This window comes from Lissotriton vulgaris, chromosome 2_1, assembly GCF_964263255.1.
Source record: "Lissotriton vulgaris chromosome 2_1, aLisVul1.2, whole genome shotgun sequence".
NCBI classification, from domain to species: domain Eukaryota; kingdom Metazoa; phylum Chordata; class Amphibia; order Caudata; family Salamandridae; genus Lissotriton; species Lissotriton vulgaris.
Window position 1 is genome coordinate 356,769,828 of NC_141687.1, and position 23,253 is coordinate 356,793,080.

Here is a 23,253-nt window from a genome sequence, read left to right on the forward strand (position 1 = left end):
GCTCACATGAACTGTACGCGATCCGCGGCTAGGTAGACTTTTCAGACCGCTTACTATATTCTCGCCTATTCAATCCCTACGGGATAGAATAGGCGACACCTAAAAATGAGTGTTGAGTGGCATCCGGATATTTACAAAAAGATACAGTAGTTTAGGCAGTATCACCATTTTGGTGATAGCAACACGGCCCATCAGTGATAACAGCACCTTGTTTTCTATCCAGTCTACTACTTTGCCGTAATTTGCTAGCCAGATTTCTTGAACCGATCTGCTTATCCATATTCCCAAATATTTTACTTCACTGCTTGCCCATTGTAAAGGGAATTCAGTGTCAAATTAAGAGGTAGTGTCGGTAAGCGGAACCATTATGGATTTTGACCAATTTATTTGAATGCCAGTTAGCCCACCATATCTAATCAGTTCTCTCATGACTACTGCAAAGTTTTCTTTGGGGTTGGTCAAATATATTAACATATCGTCGGCATACATCGAGATCAGTAAGCCTCTGGAAGTGAACCCTATGCTCCTGTGGGTATTATGTTGTCTCAACCTAGCCGCCAGTGGTTCTGTAGCAATTGCAAATAGCAGAGGCGACAGTGAACATCCCTGTCTTGTCCCCCTAGTTACCACAAAGGGATTCGATATCTGCCCATTAACAAGGAACTCTCGCCGTTGAATTTGTATATATCAATTTAATGTGTGTGACAAACAAGGGACTGAATCCCATTCGAGTAAGCAAGACAAAGAGAAATTTCCATTCTAAAGAGTCAAACTCTTTCGTAACGTCTAACAGTGTGGCAGATGCCTGCACATGGGGGGCTAAGTAGTGAAGAAGCCCCAACATTGTTCTCAAATTATGGGAGGTTGAACGACCTGGTACAAAACCGGATTGATCCGATAAGGCCATCTGCGGGATCATCGGTTGAAGTCTATTTTCATTTATGAGGGATAATGGGCGGTAGGATTCCGGCACTGTGGGATCTTTGTCTGGTTTCAGCAATGTGATAATGGTACCTTCACGCAGCGTGGGAGGGAGGACACCCGTCTTCAATGCCTCTACATATACCTGAAGCAATCAGGGGGCGAGTATTTCCGTGTATTCCTTGTAAAAGGACGCCGTCAGTCCGTCTGCCCTGGGGGCCTTCCCGGCTGGCATACTACTTATAACTTATTTAACGTCCTCCACCATGATCAGGAGATCCATGTACTGCCGTACACTATCATTGAACCAGGCCAGGGTCCATGTGTCTAAATAAGCAACTATGTCTGTCTGTGATGGGTTAATTTTGGAACCATACAATGATTCGTAGTACTGGGACATCGTAACTAGGATTTCAGGCGGTGTCTTGACCAGTTCGCCTTCTGCAGTGCGTATTTCAGTGATATATTCAGCGCCCCTAGGTGGCCTGAGCAATCCCGCTAGTGTTTTCCCAGCTCTCTCTCCCTCCCCATATCTTCTCACCTGTGCGAGCTTATAGAGATATTCTGTTTCCCTTTCAGCCTCTACTTGGAACTCTGTCAATTTAGCCCATATTTGAGCTGTGGTGACATTTGAGGGCGACTGTAACTGCGATCCTTCCAGTTCGCGGATCTCATCCTCCAATCTCAGCAGTGTATTTCGTATGTCTCTGAGGACTCCTGTTTTAAGTGCTATGCAATCCCCCCTTACCACAGCTTTAAACGCTTCCCATATCATCCCAGGCGACTCCACGGTGCCTTCGTTTTATGTAAAATAGTCTTCTATCTTCCCACCCAATTCCTCTCGGAAAACCTGGTCTAGTATCGCCTCTGAGGGGAACCGTCAACTGAATGGTGTTATGTACGGTCTAGGCACTTTAAATTGCACACTCAAGCATACAAACTTATCTGGATATCCAACGTATGGGAATGAAGGATTCAATCATTGTCGCTAAGCCGGTGATCAGCTTGTATATCGCTCGACGACGCTTTTTGCTTTTGTTCTTTGGCCATTTGCTTTGCATACGCCAATGCGGCCTTAACGTCAGTAATGAAGGTAGGCCTGCCATGGCCCTGCACCCTCTGCTTGGCGGGGTATACCAACGAGTACTTAGTGCCAATTTGTTGGAAAATCTTCTTAGCTAGCAAGAATTCCCTTCGTGCTGCCTGCACTTGCAGCGTAAAGTCTGGATACATGGCTATGTCATTGCCCCTGTACTGTATGGCACCTTTCTCCCGCGCCAGTCTGAGAATCACATCTCGATCTCTGTAGTTGAGAACCCTTGCCAAAATGGGTGTTGGTGGAGCGCCAGGCCTCGGCTTGGGGCCTAGTGTCCTATGAGCGCATTCTATTAAGAACATAGCAGACAAGTCCGATCCGAAAAGGTCTGTCATCATCGTTTCAATGTATTTCTCCATGTTTTGTATGTCTGTAGTTTCTGCAACCCCGTGACCCGTATGTAAATCGTCCCGATCTCGCTTCTAAATCTTCGTTCTTTTGCCTGATGACATTCAGCACACTGTCCATCTCACATAGTTTCTTCTCCATGTCGGTCTGCCCCTCTTCTGTCTCCGTCACTCTGGTTTCAAGTACACTCATGCGGCCTTCTTGTATTGGGGGGTTCATGTTTTTCAACTCTGTGCGTTATCCTATCCATTCTCTCCGCAATGAAATCCATTTTTAAGTCTACTCCTTGGAGACTGGTTTTCAAGTCCTTAAACATTGATTGGATGTCTTCTTCCGGTGGGACAGTACTTGCTGTATCTTCAGTTTGGCTTTGTTGACTGTGCTCTCCATCCGCTGTCTTGTTGGTCTTCTTGTCGAAATCTATCTTAGGTTGTCTTGGGTCAGGCTTTCCCATCTTGTCTTCCGCTGTATGCATTAGGTGCCCCCCCCCCCCGCAGGGCTCACCCACCAGGTGTGTAACAACCCCGCAACGCAACGCCGTCTCTATTTCTTCACTTCGAGTTTGGTGCCCCTATCTTCAAACTGCATACAATTGTGAGTCCCACCCTTCCAGCAAAGTGGCTTGCCTGGTCCCGTGCACCGCGTCAACCAGCGCAAGGATCACGCTTATCACTCTTCAGCGTCATATAATGGGCTTATGCAGGGTGCCCTGTCTGCCATTCGAAGGACACTGTGCTTGCCCAAGCCGCAGCTCACAACACCCCAGGATCACAGATCCTACAGTGGACCACCTGCTTGCAGGGACTCTTTGTGGTTCCTAGTGCTTCAATGCGGTGCTGCACATTATAGCAGCTTCTTTTCTGGCCCAATATGGTTAGATATACGGGATGCCCCTCTGCTCCGCGTCACATCTGGGCACCAGCAGCTCTGCCAACTCGCGCACTTTCCACGTGGTCAGGAGCCCATAATATGCCCCCTCCACTGCTGTGATGTTCCAGGTGCCGCCAGTCACTCTCGGAGCACTCCCGCCCCTGGCGCCTACCGTCAGTTGCCCCCGCCTGTAGCGATCCGCGCAATAATGGTCGGGTCTTCGTCCTCTCTCCAGCATGCCCAGACCGCAGCTTCCCACGCACTATACACACCGCAGCCAGGGGTAGCATGCACAGTCCTTTGGATCGCGCGCAGTATGGCGGCCACAGGGGTTGCTCCTCTACGAACAGTCGGACATCGTGCATAGGGGGGCGTAGTCGTGACGCTTGTCCTCCGTGCGAGGTTAGCTGCTGCTCGCCTTACCTGCAATGGGGGGAGAGGAGAGGTCCCGGTCAGTACTTCGACAGTGGTGTCCGCTTCCCGGATCTGACGATCAACTCACGTCCAGCGTTGTTCAATCTGCCCAAGTCCTCATCCGGGTGTATAGTTTTAGAAGCACTTCATTAGCCTCTCGCTGATCCACCAGTACACTTGTGCAGATTTAAAGACGGATGGGCCCAATAGTCCGCAGTCGACCGCGCTCGCAGCGGTACTTCATCTCACCTCAACCCAAGTCCTCTCAGGTCCTCTAACTCGCAGCCATTCCGCAGCATGGTGAGGTGAAGCCACACCCCCGAGTTTTGAAATGTGTTATCTGCTACTTCAGATGAGAGTCCTAGTAAGTGACTTTATCCTAATTGAGTAGATGGGGCGTAAGTATAAAATGTTAACTTGGAATGTGAGAGGTCTCCAAAATCCAGCAAAACGTAATAGAGTGTGCGCCTACCTAAGGCGATATGGAGTAAATGTGGCCTTTTACGGGAAACCCATGTATGGGGTGATTGTATTAAGTATCTAAGGAAACAATGGCGAGGACAGGTGTATGCTACATCGCACTCTGGGTATGCCCACGGGGCTCTGATATGGATTGCCCTGGGTGTGCCGTCTCAGCACACATGCACGAGGAAGGAATGGGAGGTATGTTATATTGGAAGGAATGCTAGATGCCCACAAACTCTACCTTATTAATGCGTATGCTCCTAACACTTATGATGGTGCGTTTTATGGAGAACTGCTAGCATCAGATCAGGATTCCCTGATGGTGGAGGTCTTTTTGGCGGAGTCCTGAACTATATTTTGGATGGTCTGGTAGATTGAACACCCCACGTCAAGACACTAAGCCACGCATTACAGCAGCATTGAGGCAAGCGCAGACGAGTTTGGAGCTAATTGATATTTGCCGATTTCGGTATTTACAAGCCCTAGAGTATTCAGGTTATACCCCAGCGGCAAACACATACAACAGGTTGGATTACTTTCTGATCCATACAGTTGCCAAACATACAGTACAAAACGCATTACTTAGCCTGTTACATCTATGACCATTCACCGCTCATGATCACCTATGCATTTGAGCAGCCACTGCCGCATGTACCACTGTGGCGTCTTAAGGCAGAGGCATTGTCAGACCAGGTCTTTCGGGAGGTGATGTCGGAGGCAATAGGCCACTACTTTGAGCATAATTGGAAAAGGACAGAAAAGAGGGCGACTGAGTGGGATGCCATGAATGTGGTACTAAGGGGTGGTGTGGAGTGCAAAAAAACGATGGATTTAGGCCCAGATCTCTGTACTGGGGTGAATGTATGACATTGTTCTGCATTCTGTCCATCAATTATTGTTTTTGCGTGTATGCATGGCTACCACAGTAGACATATGTCATACATTAGAGGGGGACTTAAGGAGACAGTAGGATGAGGTGGAGAGGCTGGAGAGACTTCTTTCGACTGATCCAACATTGCAGGACACGTGGGCTAGACAGCGCCGGAAGGTAAGTGAGCTATGGGAGCAACTGGAAAAACATATCATTCATACCTCACAGAGACGCTGGTACATGGAGGGGGGACAAATCGTATCACCTTCTGTCGCGCCTGATTCGGTCTGAGGCGGCTGTCCACCCGTTCAAGGTGTTCAGGATAAAAGGGGAAATATGGTGTTTACTCAGAGGGCAATCAATGATGTCTTCGCAACCCATATGAGGGTAGTTTATGCGGCGACACCTTATGAGGATGGATTTGCCCCGCTCCAGAGTATTTGGAGGATCTGCAGCTGCTGTATCTCTCAAATGAGGATTGAGATGCGCTTGGGGCTCCTTTGACGCGGCAGATCCTAATTAATCAAAAGCAACTACAGTGATAAAAGAAGCAACCTACTCAGTACTGTGAATTGTGAGTTGCCAGTCACAAGTTCAAAACTTAGCCGAGCCAACCCAGCAGTTCATATTCTTACGGGTATTAGAGCTGAGCACTGAGCTGACAGAGGGTGTGCATATTGTTGCACCTTTGAGAAATGGCAAGGTGGCTTGAAGCACTACAAACAAAATCCATACGCAGATCAATAAATAATAGGCAGATCTACAAAGGGGTGCACAGGGAATTCTGAAGGAGTACATAGTATTTCCACTACAACCCATAACAATAAGCATAGCCTTGCAAGAGAAGTCCCAACCGGAAAGTAGCTGAAATCCAAGGATAATACACAAAGAGATTAGCACAAGTATAAATGGCATAAGTGACATAATTTCAGCAAATGTTTCAAGCAATGTGTGTCAACACTAGACAATCATTGCCTGAAAAAAAAATTCGCACACATTGACTCTCAACCTCGAAATGCTATCCCTAGTTACAGAGGATGTTAGAGAGAGTTTAGTGCCTAGGTGGCTGGAATTGCTGGACAAATTTCTTGAATCAGCAAGAGAATGCTGTGACAAGCAAAGGCTGCAGCTTCCACTTAATCTAGTGAGGAATGATGAATGGAGACTCATAAGGACATTTTCAACAAAGAATACAAACACATATAACAGCTTAACGGTGTACTGTGTGCACACTTCAACCATAAAAGGAATGTGGCTCAAGATCGCCACATTTTCAATTGGGCATGGCAGGAGCTGGGTGATTCCTTGGTGGCATTTTTTGTAAAGTTAGAAAACGTGGTACAACATTGCCCTTGACAATAGGTCAATTTAAAAACATCCAACTGTTAGCAGCAGAGAAAATCCGTAGAGAATGAAAAATTGCACAGTTACGAGGAATACAAAAAACACTGATTAAAGTGCTTAGTTACTCGATATGCCATAGCATTAGCCACAAAGTATAACCTGAAAGTACATAAAGTGGTCTTTAAAGAGTTTAACTATTTTGCTTAACATCTAAAAAAAAGTATTTAAAAAATATATATTGGACAGTCTGCCAACAGTCTTTTACCCCCAGAGCCCGGACTAATTTCCTATGGAACTACAATCTTTCTAAAACTTCCTAGATGATCCTGATCTTAATGCATAGCTTCTCTCAAATTCTTTAACTTTAATAAGTTTTGCTCTCCATGCTTGGAAGGAAGGTATCTTGTTACTATGCCAGTTTTGAAGTATTAAGGATCTTGCTACGGAGGCAGATATAAATAGGCATTCTTCTTGCATATTGTTTAATGTTATGTTTGGGGAGCATCCCAAGACTGCAATATATTTATCAATGGAAATAGTATGGTCTATGGTAATTCTAAGATATTTTTGAATTTTTTCCTAGGGGTTCCCAATTTGGGGACAGTCCCAAACAATATGTGACCAGGTGCCACCTCCCTCTTTAGGACAGCGAAAGCACCTAGCCTCAATTTGTGGATTAATATTATGCAAAAAGAATGGTGTCCTATAAATTAGCCATTTTGTATAGAATTGCATAGGTTTAAAATTAACACCCCTTATTACTGTAGTATTTAGTTTGTTATTCTGTTTCAAGTTATTCTTGGAAGCTGCAGGTCTTCTTTCTTCCACCATTTGTCAGGTATTTTTTCGTAGATGGGGAGATATTTATTGTTATTAAACGTTTTCACCCATGCGCTAACTGACCGTTTTACCGGGTATTTAAAAGCTCCGCTTCACTTCACTTATGCTTCTACTTGCTGTTATAATTCTAGCATCTATATTTTCCAAAAAGTGCCTTCTATTAATGAATGACCATATAAGCGCATCTTTTGAGTGAAGGAGTCGAGTTTCTATCTCGGGTCATTTTTTCCAGGAGTTGGGATTAACAAAATATTTAACTTGTGTGTATCCGTTCTCCTCCCACTTTATAAAAATGCCAGTTTTCAGCAGCAATCTCTTCTTCCCAGTACAAAGATGAGACAGCCTCATTGATCCAATTATCTTGAGGATGCTATAAAATACTAACAATTGTGTTTTTTGTTTAAAAATCCATTGGAGAGCCTTATACCGTACTTTCTTAGGGTACTTAACTATTCTCTTTGGATCTAAAATGTTATACTCCATTAAGATTTTATTCATAAAAAAATTATCAATCTCCAGGGAGTCCGACTGAGGAAAACATCTGTGACTGTTGTGTGCAAAATGTGCATATTAATACTCTCTTATATTTGGAAGGGACAACCCTCCCTCTTCAATAGGGTCCTTTAAAGTGCTAAGTGGCAGTCTAGGTGTTTTATTGGCCCATAAAAAGGCAATTGTATTGCGCACGGTGCAGCTTCAAATAAAAAATTGAATAGAGGGAGGATAGACATGCGTATGAGTGCCACACGGCCTAGTATTAATAGTGGGAGTTGTTTCCATCGCGTTAAAAGACGTTTAACTTTTTGTATCAAAGGGGTATCATTAAATTGGAATAAATCCTCTACTCTCTCTGTCACATGGATCCCTAGATATCTCTTTGGGCGAGAATTATACACTGACCTAAAATTTGGCAATAGCGTATCAGCTGAGCAAATCCATAGAAAAATGTCGGTCTTGGCCTTATTTATTTACTGCCTGGAATTCTGAGAAAATCCCTAGGATTTCCTCATGAGTATCCTCTTTGGAGTTTAGAAACAGGACGATATCATCAGCATATAGTTTTATGTTGGTCATCCCTTGTAAGGGGGCAGTATGTGCCATTTTTTGTTTGATCGCTATTGCCAGGTGTTCTATAAACAAGGCGAATAAAATAGGGGATAAGGGACAACATTGTCTATTACCCCTATTTATTGAACAAGTGTCCACATTTATAGAGTTAATTAATCTTTGCGCCTGTGAGTCCTTGTATAAGCTTCTTATTAATTGTATGAACCCTTCTGGGAAGCCAAACTTTTCCAAGAGTGAAAATACTCCCATGATACTTTCTAAAAACCACACCTGAGCCTCTATCCTATTTTTATTAAAATAATCTAGTGCTTATATTAAAAAATTTGTGTTGGTAGAGAGCTGTCTCCCAGCCACAAATCTGCATTGATCCGCATGTATAAGTGAACCCACGATTCTATTAAGTCTGTTTGTAAGCAACTTTATAAAAACTTTATAGTCAACATTGAGGAGACTGTTTAGTCGAATGGGGAAAACAAGTCCAGTTTTGAAATAAATATTTGTGTAAGAGAGGGATGTGACATTGCACCGTTTTTATTTAATCTTTTTATCAATTATGTCGACATACGCCTTTTAGATTTGAATTTAGAATTTCCATTTATCTGGGGTGATAAAATATTGATTCTGTTATTTGCCGATGACACTGCCCTTTTGTCCTGCACTGAGTTATCAATGCACAAGCTGCTTAAAAGATTTGAGAATTATTGTAAATAGAAGAAATTTTACAATTCATACATGAAAACAAACTTCTTGATCCTAAATCCATTGTGAAACCTGAAGAACACATACAAAATTTATGGCAAGGCTCGGAGCAAAGTCGATCATTACAACTATCTAGTCTGCAGGTTCGACTAGAAGATGTTGTGACTAAGCAGTTAATAGAAATCGAAGTTACCCTGAGCCAGTAAGACAATTTGGTCCTAAGATTTTCCAATAAATGCGGCCGCAGATTAATTGGACCTGCCTTACAAGTCTATCAAATTAATGTTCTGGCCGCAAGTTCATATGGGGCAGTACTCTGGAGGTGCAAAAAGACATATGGCATAAGTAAGGCTGAAAACAGATTTTTTGTAGCCTACTTTGTCTACCTGGGACTCCATGACAGAGCTCAGGATGGACTTGGGCTTAAAGACTATCGAGACCATCCTAGCACTTGAACCACTCCATTACTGAGTACAAATTTGGACAAACTCAGAGAAACCCATGTGCGAAATTTGGACGACCAGTAGTTTGAAAAACTTGCTCTGGTTCAGTCACATTGCAAGTATGCTATCAGATTTAGGCTGTGCTGAATTCGAAACTAATCCCAAGATAATGACCCCGTCAAGCATGCAACTAATCAAGGGTAAATATTGGACATGCATGAAAGAAAAGCAGGGGGTGAACTAATTAATCACTTACTGGATATTAAACCTATTACCCCGTTTGAACAGTATATGGACTGGCTACTTCCAAAACTGAAAAGGTTGCTGTATGTAAGGTTTAGACTAGGTGCATTGCCGGTCAACACCTTTACTAGAAATTGGACCAAGAAAGCTGTGGGCTCAGCCACCTGTAAATGACTCAGATATAGTTTTCATCCCGGTGGCTTCTTATATTTATGCCGCCTGGAAAGTTACCAGAATTAACTCTCTGGATGAGCATCCTCCTAAATGAACCCGAGGACCTCTGTTCAGTATTGATTACCCCTTTGGTAAAATTATGGAGAATCACCTCTCTTGATGAGCACCATCCGATATATCCGGCAGGTCTCTAAGCGCTGAGAGAGAGTAGCCCCAGGCCACACGAGTGAATGTTAACGCCTAATCAGTCTGCGTTATGCCCAGGCCTCAGTGAAGAGGAGGGTCTTCAGTTTCTTCCTGAAAGGGAGAAGGGATTTTTCAAACCGGAGGTGGCCCGGCAACTTATTCCAAAGTTTCAGGATGAGGACAGAGAATGCTCGCCCTCCTTTAGTCGTTTTATTTATTTATTTATTTATTTATTTATGCAATTTTATATAGCGCGGACTTTACCCGAAGGCGTCAGAGCGCTTCACAAAAGGAACAGAAATGATACAAACTGAGAACATTACACGAACAACAGATTGCAAAAGCATACGTTGCGTTACATACGGTAAAGTGATAATTGTGAGCAAACAAAAATACATGAGGTAGTAAAAATTGTGAGCAACCAAAAATACATGAGGTAGACAAGGTAATAGTGACACTTGTGAGCAAACAAAATACATGAGGTAGTAAAAATGTGAGCTGCCAAAAATACATGAGGTAGTAAAAAGTGCACAGGAGGAAAAAGTGACAAGTGTGCAGGCTACAAGAGAAAATAAGAGTATAATTTGCGGTATAATACTGCAATATATGCTAGACACTCATGCACAAGAACAAACGTCGTGAGGTTAAACCTTGGGCAGGCTAGCTGGCCTCCCACGGATGGCCATAGGGTGCGGCCGGGGACGTATTTCCCCATTTGTTCTTTGATATATCTTGGGGCCTGTCCATACAGGGCCTTGTGGGCGATATAAAGGCCCTTGAGTCTAGCCCTCTGCTTGACGGTGAGCCAGTGACGTTTTTACAGCAGGGTAGTGGCCTTTGGGCTCCTGGGGAGCTTGAAGATCAGCCTGGCTGCATCATTCATCACAACCTGCAGTTTGCCTAGCAACTTTTCCAGTAGCCCAATGTACACCACACTGCCATTATCTAGTCGCAACATGATCAATGCGGTCACCACCGTACACATGGTGGAAAATGAAAGGAGGGGTGATAGTTTCCTTAACTGTCCTTAACTGTCTCAGCAGGCCCACGCAGGTCCCGATCATGGGGGACACTTGGTTGATCCGTGAGAGATTGACATTGCAAGCCAATAGCTGTGCTGAGACAGCAATAATTGAGACAGCTGAATGACACATATGGTCGGCTGAAAATGTTTCATCGACGTATGCATTATTGCAAGGCCTGCAATTATCTGTCTGCATAAGAACTTCCTATGCACAAGGCCTGCCTATTTATGTGAGGAATATGTAGAACTCATTTCCATCTAATGCTTATTATGTTAGCTCTGTGCTAGCCCAATATTCTGGTTAGTGTTGCTGTGTATCAGATATAAGCTCCAAAATGCCAAAGTAAGCAGCTAGCATGTTGGTAAATGAAATATCGTAGACCGTCAAATGATTCAGTACGTACAAGTTGACTTGATAAATGTATAAGCTTGATTGTCATTTAAAATGTTGTTTTATGTTTTATCGCATGGCTTACATTTGAAAAGCTGAAACAATAAAGGATTGGTAGCAGAGAACATGAAAAAGCAAGGGCAAGTATAATAAAGCTTAACTTAGTATTGTAATGTTGTTCGTGTGATCTCTTACCCTGCATTCCGGTCACTACATCTAGCCTAACTTATACTGCCACTAGTTCTTCTGCATGAATTTTATAGTCATACAGCGTATTGAGCTGGCAAACAGAGAAATCATGCAATGACATAGTATCATCTGATACAAAGAGCGCGTTAGGAGGTGGAATTTTGATGACAAAATACCATCACAGCTTTACTCTCGGTCTCTCCCCTCGGCCAATGTCACCATACTTGGGAAATGTATACTCTGAAATATCGTGTACTATAATGTTACGGTCTCACCCATCCCTCAACAAATAATAATTTTACCGTCGTCAGATGTACACAACACACTAAAGAACAGGGCGGGGTCAAGGTGTTATCAGAAATAGAACGCCCTAGGGCAGAAAAGAACACCCTTTCAACCCAATGTCCATAACCCTGCTCCAAATAGCACAGAGTATCCCTCCCGCCGATTGGTTCAGTCACCCGCCCGTCAAATTTAGCTCTCCTCACCCGAAAGCCCCGCGGCCCACTACCCGGATCCGCTCGTACTTCTCCATTTCTAGGAACAAACTTCCATCGTCTCCTTGGTAACGCTTCCGGGCTACAGATTGCCGTCATAGACACAAAAGACAGACTCACTGAACCGTGGAGCGAGGTGCTGTGGTCAGAGTAGAGAGACTTTCTTTAGAGTAGCGATCGAATGGCGTTTTTATTTATTTATTTAATGCGACTTTTATAGCGCGAACATTACCCGAAGGTGTCACGGTCGTGTGGACAGACACGTGCACTAACCTGGAAACGATCGAAAAAATCGCAGCAGGGATCCTGTTTAGTCTATATTTGAATGTAACTCAAGGAATAGCTCCAATAATCTGAGAAGAACAACAGGCATTGACGAAGGCAAAAGGACTGACTTTTATTAATCCGTATGGGCGATAGCTTTGATATATTTTTTTAATCTTACATGCGTTCGTTAAGTTTGGTCGAATGAAATGTCATTAACATTTTGCTTTCTCGTATACCGCACAGGAATGTGTCAGCCTACGTCAATATATGTTGTCTTCACCGTGAGTGACAGAACTTTAATTGTGCCCATTTGCCTGAAAAGTAGTCAAATTCAACTTAAAAGCAACATAGCTACCAAGTTTCAGACTGCATATGTGTAACGTTTTCCTGAATTCGGTGCAGCTATTAGTGACATTCAACTGCAAAATGTGTGACACTTTCTTGTGAGTAAAACCACGCAGTGAGTTGCATGGCAAGAGATACATATTAGAAATGACAAACTTAGGTGATGAGAAGCTCTAAAAATGTCTTGAAATTGCTGCAAAACCCCTGAAATGGAAAATTAATACTTGCTTTATAAGGAACACTAAATCTCTGCACATTTTGCGGCAGCCTTTCTTATACTGAGTGTAATACAATTTATAAACAATGTACATATTTATATTGCTCCTCTCTGGTTAAAAACCAAACATCTGCACTGATGCATCATTCATGCAATTACAACATAAATACAATTCATTTCATTTTCTGTGTGAACCAAGTACACTCCTGGTCTCAGTCTGAAATAAAAATTAAGAGAAACATTCCTGTATACTTTGTAATCTAACTGGCATTGCTGCATAGAATTATTAAGCACATGCTTCAGAAATGAGCTGATTCTTAAAACGAAAGCGGTGAGTTGATCATCTTGCTGACCCTCCGAGTGCAGTGTCAAACCCTATTGTGAGTCAGACTGACAGGAGTCAACAAGCGCTGTTGCTACAGCGCGGCTCCAGAAATTATTTCTAATCATTCCCTGAAACCTTTAAACACTCAAAACATGCACCAGTGGGGCCCATAACACTGCGCATTTACCCTGTTCACTTACACTTGGCTTCAAGGCTTCTGGTGAATCGCAATGGAGAAATGCTGTACCATTTGGTGGAGCGTCTTAAACCTTTTTAATATTTACACTAAAAGTTCAAAAACGTTTTCCCATGGTTTCGTATTAAACATTTATATTCCGACACACCACCATAATGGCAATGGATCTGCTAGAACGAAAATTAGGCGTAGGAAGAAACAAAGATCAGCTTTTAATTCTTCATTTATCTAATTTTTATTAAGAGCAAACTTTTAGTATGTCCGACATTATGCATTTATTTATTTTTTATTCAAACATTCTTAAACTTTATTTCAAAACATGATCATTTTATTAAGAGCTCAGAAAAATCGCTTTATTATAGAATTCAGTAAAGTTTAGCAAAGAACAGATAGTTCCAAATTCAATCTCTCCTAACATCCCTGACTATCACCCTCATCTTATCCTAACAGTCCTACAAAGCAAACAAATAAGAAAAAAAACATAAGAGTTCTTACATCCAGGAATCGGTCAGCAAACGGGCAGCATCTCCATAGAAATGGAAAAAGCGACCCCAACCTTCCAAGTCCAGGGGTTTTTAAACCTTATTTCTCAACTTTATCTATCTAAAAAAGTAACTAACATCACCATCTCGTGTTCTGATTGGACAAATTCGGGTAGATGAGTACTTCCTCACCATTACAGCATTTGTTATTCACATGATTCAGCTAATATTAAAAGAGCTATTGTTTGAACAGTCCGTGGCCTAGGCACATCACATTTTAGTAACATTGCCCTTCTTTCCCATGGTTTGAGCATCCGATCATTCGGGCTTGGCACTCATCCTAGGTTCCGGGTGAGGTAACCTTGAACTCTCCCTGAAGCACAGTCAGCTCACTTGCGCTGGCAGAAATCTTTGACGCGCCTGCGCAGACCAATACCCACTCGCAGTAGCTCAGAGCGGCTATTTTCTCACTAGCCCTCACAGGCCACATTCGGAACTATAATAGAAACAAACAAAAATCCATGTTAATTATAGTAATAAAACCCATTCTGTTTACCTCCCACCATGCTAATGTTTCCCGTTAGTCGTTACCTAGCATTATGCCACACAAATGCGTTTTATACTTACATAATCGACCCTCTCTTTTCACAAAACATATACAAAAGCGCATTTAAATAGCATTTTGTTTATATTGAAGCTATGCATTAGTCCACAACATAACAACAATACATATTAGTTAGTATTATTGCAACATATAAGAAGAATTAGTATTCCCGTGTGTAATTTAAAAATAAAAATAATGTGTGCATCTTACTCTATGGTTGATTATTTTCACAAAACTTGCAATTAGTAAACATTATTGTTATGGGACATTGACTTCATGAGGGGTACACAAAACTTTGTGTTTGCCACCTCGCTCCATCACTGTCATTCATCACAGGACATTAGGACTGCCCTATGAGGGCGCAACCATAACACTCTGTGTGTTATCCTTCTTGGGCTGGCCTTGAGTTCTGCTGTCTGACCCTACAGTTACTTGTGTCAAGTAAGCACCAAGAACAGCAACAACATAAACATTGCCAGTTGCTCACAGGGCAGACTGGACTGGATTGCTGTAAGAGCTTGCCAGAGCTGTATTGAGTTTGTGGCATATGAAATGCGGGCCGTCTCTGGCAGCCAGGAGCATAATGACTCTTAAGTGCCAAAATCTGGACCCGGAACTAAGCAAATAAATAAAAGCACCTATGGACATGTGCTTGGTCTTAGATGCCCGCCTGGGAGGGCTACTGAGGAAGGGATCTGCATGGAAAACACCATCCTGCCTCTCTGAGCGTGCAACCTCCTCAGCAGCACTGAGGGAGCTCACATGGATGAGGCCGGTGCTACTTGACTACACTGTAGGTGTAGCAATGAGTTAAAAACAAAGCTGATGGCAGAGAGCGATGGGATTGAAGGACTGCTTTCGCGGCAGCTTTTTTCATCTCCGACGGTAGGTTTCGCCGTCAGAATGCAACCCGCCACACATGGGTATGCTTTGATGCTGAAATGCTGCTTCCCTATTGATTTATGAGCTGTTTAGCCGCTCGTTATATCGCGGCCGCCATTTTTCTTCTTTCTTCAGCACAGCAATTTTCCTTTTTAGGGCTCGCCCCTTTCCTATTCCGCAGGAATAGGAAAAGAGCCCTAATGCAGCCAAACCATACTTAAGGCCAAGGGCTCTCCAGCGGATTTTGGGAAGTGCACGCCTCGTGCACGAGCTTGCCTGAGCCTTCTGCCTATCAGCCTGCCAGTTCTCCTCCCCTAATTATTCACTTCACTGACTCTGGCTCTTCAAAGGCTCTGCTCCCCGCCCCCCGCCTGCACTTCACGGCTGCTTGCCTTCTTTCCCTTAATCTCCCTGTGACTCCCCCCTCACCTCTCCCACTCCACTGCTTCAGGCCCCCACCATTTGCTCAGGACATTGCTTGTTTAATATGGTGTTGTGTAACGATTGCCTGTCCTCTCACTCGCAGTGCAAGCTTTAACTTGGCACCCTCTGCAGCTACAAAGTCTCTGAGAAACAGTGGACGGCCGTGTATGTTTTACCGCATATAAGAGTTTATTTTTTGTGGCATGATGCCTGCCAGGGCACTGTGTAAGGGAAGGTAGCATTCTAATGCTTTAAACCAGCGTGTGGTCAGTAATCTTGCAATGCGTCTATTATGCACTCTGTGCTAAACTTGGTCTTCCCAGGGCAAGGCTTCTTCTTCCAATATTTGAATTAATTCGCATTAAAAAAAAAATCCTTGTACTGGGCTCTCACGAGAGCGTTGCAATTAGATGCATACTGTAGTGAATTTTTCTTACTTTGGCGTAGGAAAACTGTGGCGCTTTGGTCAGCCTATGTCTTGAACTGTTCAGGATCACTTGCCTTAGTGGTGATGAGTGCCACATTCACCAAAATTCACAAGGAAGATATTAAAATGTTGGCAAAATTAGAATACTCGTTCCAAAAGGAACGGAATGTCTTGGGTACATAATTGAGAGGTTATAACAAAACATGTGGGATGGAAAGCAAATGGAATACTGTAGATGTCACCTGGATAGCGAAACGTTTGTAGCAACCGTGTTTCTCAAACACTAACGGTACATCACGTGACCTTGTCGAACGGGCGCGTGCACTCTGGGATGCAATGCAGATCTACTCTGCACCTGGAAACTCAAGCAATCCACGAAGCTCGTGAGCCTCACTAGACATCTGCAAGGCTAAGCAAGCTCTGACTCACATGGCAGTGGGATCGCTTACAATATTTCTGATTTATTTAAACTGAAGAAATAGTTGCCTTTCATATGTTGATTCACTTTACTCTAGCGCTAAAAAACAGTTTTCGGGATTAGATAGATCTCCAGCAAAATGACCTGGCCAACCCCTCTTGTCCTCAGAGCCCTGGGCCTGCGAGCAGCCGCCCTGACACCAAAGCACCTTTCCCAGCCCTGCACCCATGCAGCCCTCCCCCACCGCGGCAGCTTCCGTGCCAGCCACGCCCCTGCAGAGAAGCACTTGGCATGTAATTAGCACACACATCCTAATGGCGCTTCCTATCTCTGGGCTTTTGTCTGGCCTTTCCTGGGACTTTCAGGGTGTGAAACGACAGGGACTTAAAGGAAATGTCTGGAGCTGGGCGGCATTGACGAGCAAACTCTGGATTTCACTGCCGTTTCAAAGTTCCTCTTAATTCAAGACGCGGCTCACAGGTTTGCTAAGCTGTAGGATTTCACACTGGTAGTGCATTTTGTTAGTGATGCATACAGTGGCGTGTGATAGTGCACAGGCCCTACTTCAAGAAAGGTGAATGAGTTTAGTGCACCACTGCTGGTAAACGAGAAAAGAGCCCATTGGGCACTGAGGCCACTGCAGATTTCTTACCACCTTTCAGGCACAAACACGTATTTATAAATTTGTGCGCCTCTATCTGTCTCTTTCTTGCTCCATTCCACAGCCTCTGAATTATTCACCACTTTCCTTCTTACTCTCGCAGCCCACTCTCACGTTATCTCTCCTCTCTCACTGCCCCCCTTTTCTCCTCTCTCACTGCCCCCCTTTTCTGTCACTTCTTCACTCATTCCATCGTTTTCACTTTTACCCTGTCTCCCTCTCACATTTTCTTTCTTTCTCTCATTTCCTCTTCTCTCTCTCTCTCTATCTATCTATCTCTCTCTCTCTCTCTCTCTCCTATCTCTCTCTTTCTCTCTCATGTTCTCCATCTCATTCTCCCAAGCTTTCTCTCTCCCTCCATCTCTCCAGCTTTCTCTCTCGCTCTCTTTTCTCCCACTCTCTCAGGGGCATCACCACATCACTCAGGGGCACCACCACATCACTCACGGGCTCCAACAGCACCACCACATCACTCGGGGGCACCACCACATCACTCGGGGCACCACCACATCACTCAGGGGCACCACTCAAGGGCACCACCACATCACTCAGGGACACCACCACATCACTCAGGGACACCACCACTTCACTCAGGGGCACCACCACATCACTCAGGGACACCACCACATCACTTTGGGACACCACCACATCACTCGGGGACACCACCACATCACTCGGGGACACCACCACATCACTCAGGGACACCACCACATCACTCTGGGACACCCATACTCTGGGACACCCATATCACTCTGGGGCACCACCACATCACTCTGGGGCACCACCACATCACTCTGGGAAACCACCACATCACTCTGGGACACCACCACATCACTCTGGGACACCACCACATCACTCTAGGACACCACTACATCACTCTAATAACCACCACATCACTCTAGTACACCACCACATCACTCAGCCCAACAACATCATCACTCAGGGACACCACCACATCACTCTAATACACCACCACATCACTCAGCCCAACCACATCATCACTCAGCACCACAACAGCATAACTCAGCACCACAACAGCAGTGTCCTTGCTTGCCACCAACAAGCATTGCCATAGCCAATAGGACTCGCATTAGGAAAGTGTAAGCTATTGGCTTTGTGAATAACAATGCTATTAATTTATATATTTTCAAAGCTAACACATATTTTAAAAAAGTTGTCATTTACCATAACAATAGCTCACACTTTCCTAATGCGAGACCTATTGCATTGCAAATGCTTGTTCCTTTACTTCTCTAGCTGCCAATTCAGTGTTTTATGGATTCCGTTTTCCTTCAGGATATCTGGTTTGGAGGTCCTGTTCCTTTTTTGCCCACGAATTGCCGAGCTCTTACTTGCTGACTGTGCCTATTGCTTCGACGCTGGCAATTCACCTCAGCCATGCTTTTTTTTGTAGAGGCTTATGCTTCATAGGTGATATATAGGCACGAGAACTTTGCTGCCTGGTTCCTCATTTCATTGAACTCATATTTTTGAGTGGTTCCACTGGACTTTCGTATAAGACATCTTTTGCTCTTGTTTTCTGTCAGAATTTGGATTGTGTGTCAGCTGCTTCACATTAACTCATTCCCCGCTCATATTGCTTGGCGCTGCTCTCACTGGGTCTTTATTTTGCCTTTCTTTTTGCTTCTCTGGCTGCATTTTTCAAAATGGATCCTTTTCACGCTACCAAGGCCCATATTTCTACATCCAGCACTCGTAAGGATCCCGCAACCAGCAAACGTCTCAAAAAAGATCCTACGTCACCGTCAAAATCCCCGCCTACTGTTACTTTGGAGGATATTATGGAGGAACTGCACCTCATACGCCCATTCATGACTGATACTACAGTAACTCTTCAGAGGTTAGATGACAAGTGGTCTAATATGGATATGAGACTGACGGATGTGGAGCAGAAGGTTAGTGATGCTCAAGATGTCATGGCTAAGGTAGCCAGCCTCTCTAAGGAGATTGATCAACTCAAGAAGACCTCCGAGGATTTGGAAAATCGCAATAGGCGCAACAACCTACTCATTTATGGTATTCCGGAGAGCTCTGAGGGGTCAGACATTATTCAATTTTTGAAGACCCAAGTCCTTCCAATCACTGGTTTTCCCAAGCATCTGGATGTCAATATTCAAAGGGCTCATCGCCTCGGTCCAAATAACTCATCTTCTTTTTCTAAACCAAGAGGTATTATTGCATATTTTCTCCTGTATTCGGACCTCATGACGATTCTTCACTCAGCCAAACAACACAAGCAGTTTTTCTGGTCTGGTCATAAAATATTTCTTACTCAAGATGTTTCTAAATCAACTGCCGCCCGACGGAAGGAATTTTTGGACTTGAGACCTACACTTCGTTCAATGAATGCCCGATATGGCCTAATACACCCCTGTTTCTTCAAAGTAACTTATAAAGATCGGACCTTCAGCTTTGATGATCCTGCTGACCTTCGGAAGTTCATTCACACTCACAAAGAAGAGCACATGGAACTCAGCAAATCTTAATGTTTTTCTTAATGTTTCTCTCTTCTGTTTTCTTGTTTGATGTTTTACAATGACAATTTGTTTGCCTCCTATTTTGTCTTTTGTAATAACAAGTTTGTTACTCTTTTCTTTTTGTTCACAGGTTCCCTTCCTGCAGATTATGTTGTACGTATCTCTTATCGTGTTTTCCTGATGTCTGTATTGTGCAATTCACCTTGCTGCCATCTCTCCCTATTTTTTTTGGTAAGTTACCTTCACTTGTCTTAATTGGTCACAGTTAATCTTCAGATTTTTCTATTTCTTTCGTCTGTTCATAATTATTTGTATGTGACCTTATTCTCTGTGGTGTTTCCTGCTCGTGCGGTTGTCTGGTTTCTCGCTGCTCCCTCTCTTATTCCAATGTTCTTTGGTACAGTGTCCTTTATCGCTGAAGTCATTTGGCTTTTTGTCATATTTTTTATTGCCTAAACATCTAGGGGGATTTTATCCTCCCATCCTCTTCTCTCTCCCATTTTCTCCTCTTCTCTTTTCCTGTTTCCTTCCCTCTTTCCCTATTTCTCGTTGCTCCTTTCCTTTACACTTTCTTTTCTCCTTTTCATGTCATATCCTTCTTGTTTACTTTCCTCTATATTCTTTTTCCCTCCTCATACTTTCTGTTGTTTTTATATCGCTATCTCTTTTTATCAATACTCCTTTTTTCTCTCTTTCATCTATTCCTCTTTCCTTGTTTGATATGGGCTTTTTTATTTTTTCATAAGCTGTCTTTTATCTCACCAGTTCCTCTCTTTTGCTTTATTATCCTGCCTATTTTTATTCACCCTTTTTACCTTTTTATCACTCTATGATTCCTCTTCTCTATTTATTTTTCTATTTTCCTGTTACTTACAACGATGAATGGTCTTAGTGTCATTTCTTGGAATATTAAGGGTCTTCGAAACCCTGTTAAGAAACAGCAAGTTCTGTCTCACTTAGCACAATTGAAATGTCAAGTTGCTATGTTGCAAGAAACTCACCTTACACTTAAGGATTTGCCTTCACTGCGCAAACAATGGGTGGGCGAAGTATTTTGTTCCCCATCAGTTGATAACAAAAATGGTGTGGTTATTTTGTTTCATAAATCATTATCTTTTCAGTTAAAAAATTAACTGCATGATACAAATGGTAGATGGTTGTTTCTAGATGTGTTGATTAATAATACCAATGTATCCTTTTGCAATGTTTATGGCCCCACAGGTATTGACTTATCCTTTTGGAATGACTTCTCTGTGCTGCTCTCCTCACAGCAAACGAGAATTTAGTTGTGGGGGGGTGACTGTAATCAACCCATGGACCCCTTTTTAGATCGCAAATCTCGCACCAGATATATTCCTAATAAGATGCAAAAATCTTTTTTTAAGGCTGTTTCTTCCTGAGGCTTAATAGACTCATGGAGAATCTCCCACCCTGATGCCTTAGAATTCTCCTTTTTTTCCCCTGTTCATGCATCACACTCCCGAATAAACTACATTTTTCTCACTCAACACACCTTTCAATTCATGACCAACTCCGAAATTGGCTCCATTCTCATCTCTGATCATGCTCATGTTATTCTAGACATTGACTATCCATTACCTACCCCTACTTCTAGGCGCTGACGCTTCAACAACTCCTTACTTCTTGATCCCCAATTCACTGAACAATTCACCCTTTTCATGGAGGACTTTTTTCACAATAACCTTAACTCCGCATCTCAATTTCACTTCATATGGGATGCTTTTAAATCAGCTGCCAGAGGTTATATTATTGATTTGGTTTCACGTAAAAAGAAAAAAGCCATTTCTCAATCTTCACTCATTCTCAAACAAATAAAAGAACTTGAAAACCTCTTTTTCGCTACTAACTCTGCTGATACGCTTTCCTCCCTTATAAAGGCTAAAATGCAATATAACAAACACTCCTGGGATGCTGCCTGCAACAATCTTCTTAAATTTAACGCAAAAATGTATGGTGGATGCAATGAGGCTGGAAGATCCCTCGCTAATTACCGTAAAATCAAAAATCAAAAATCCAAAATTTCCGTTATCACAGATTCTCACGGCATCCTCCATTCTACTGATGATAAAATTCTTGATTGTTTCGTCCAATATTACTCCTCTTTATACTCTCCCGAAACATCAACTTCCTCAGTTGAACTTGATTCCTTTTTCCATGATATACCCAAATCTCCAGACGCATGTATTGATCTTTCCTCCCTAGATGCTCCTATTTCCGAAAAGGAGATACTTCATGCTATTACCCTCCTACCCAAGGATAAATCACCCGGCCCAGATGGATTTACTGTTCGCTTTTACCTTCATTTTAAGAGCTTTTTATTTATTTTCACTAATTACCAACTTTCTCAATATGGGGGAATCTAAAGGTTCTTTTATGCAAGCAACGCTATGCCTACTTCCCAAGAAAGACATAGATCCCTCACTTTGCAAAAATTACTGTCCTATTTCATTAATAAATGCAGATTGTAAAATATATGCTAAGCTCTTAGCGATTCGATTGAACACTGTTCTACCCGACCTAATTAATATCTTTCAATCTGGTTTTGTCAAAGGTAGATCTATCACAGATAATTTGCGGACCCTGATTAATAATATTCATCTTGCCTCCAAAATGGATTCCCCAATCGCTGCTATTACTCTCGATGCTGAGAAAGCGTTTGAGTTCAGTGCACTTAGGTGGCATGGTTTTAGTCCCCCTTTTATCAGACTTATTCACCTGCTATATTCAGCCCCTTCCACTTCCATTTGGGCTAAATGAGTCCAATCTTCATATTTTCCCTTGCATAGAGGCACTAGACAAGGCTGCCCCTTATCTTCCTTCTTTTTATTTTAGCTTTAGAGCCCTTTCTGGAAAAAAGTTGTCGCTGCACTTCTTATTCCGGTTTTTCATTTAAGAACCAGGACATTAAATTTACAGCATATGCTAATGACATTTTACTTTATATCTCTAATCCATCCACTTCCCTACCTTCTCTCTTCGCCTTACTCCATGACTACTCCTTAGTTTCAGGATATAAATTAAATATTGACAAGTCTGAGGTTTTACCTCTTAATAAATTTTGCCTTCCACATATGTTTCTTGGTTCTGGATTTGAATGGAACCCTAGTAAAATTAAATGTCTGGGTATTCTTTATACTAATAGCATTAGAGAAACAATTAAACTCAATCATAAAGATATTCTCACAAAGCTCTCTTCACTTATAGATCGATGGTCTCTGTTATTCCTTTCTTGGTGGGGTAGGTTGGCAACTATTAAAATGATGCTTCTTCCTATTATTAACTTTTATCTTTCAATGCTTCCCATCTCCCTCCCCATTTATTTTTTTTAATTCATAAACCGCATCCTTACCAAATTCTTATGGAATAATCGTAAAGCCAGGATTTCCCTTTCTCGTCTCCAACAA

General features: G+C 42.9%; 1 protein-coding gene across 3 annotated transcripts in view; it reads right to left on the minus strand.

Annotated features, from left to right (window-relative positions):
* The window catches only part of NEK8 (NIMA related kinase 8), a 232,474-nt gene extending 220,311 nt beyond the window's left edge, over positions 1 to 12,163 (minus strand). For 2 of the 3 annotated variants that reach the window (XR_015308377.1, XM_086955146.1), the window contains exon 1: positions 12,075 to 12,153. Coding sequence is in view for 2 of the 3 variants with exons in the window: in XM_086955146.1 (XP_086811272.1) it covers positions 12,075 to 12,121 (47 nt within the window). In the remaining variant the exon portion in view is untranslated. Of the gene's footprint in view, positions 1 to 12,074 lie in introns of all 3 variants that reach the window. The other variant, XM_086955147.1, reaches the window with a different exon arrangement.
* Positions 12,164 to 23,253: the final 11,090 nt, after the last annotated feature.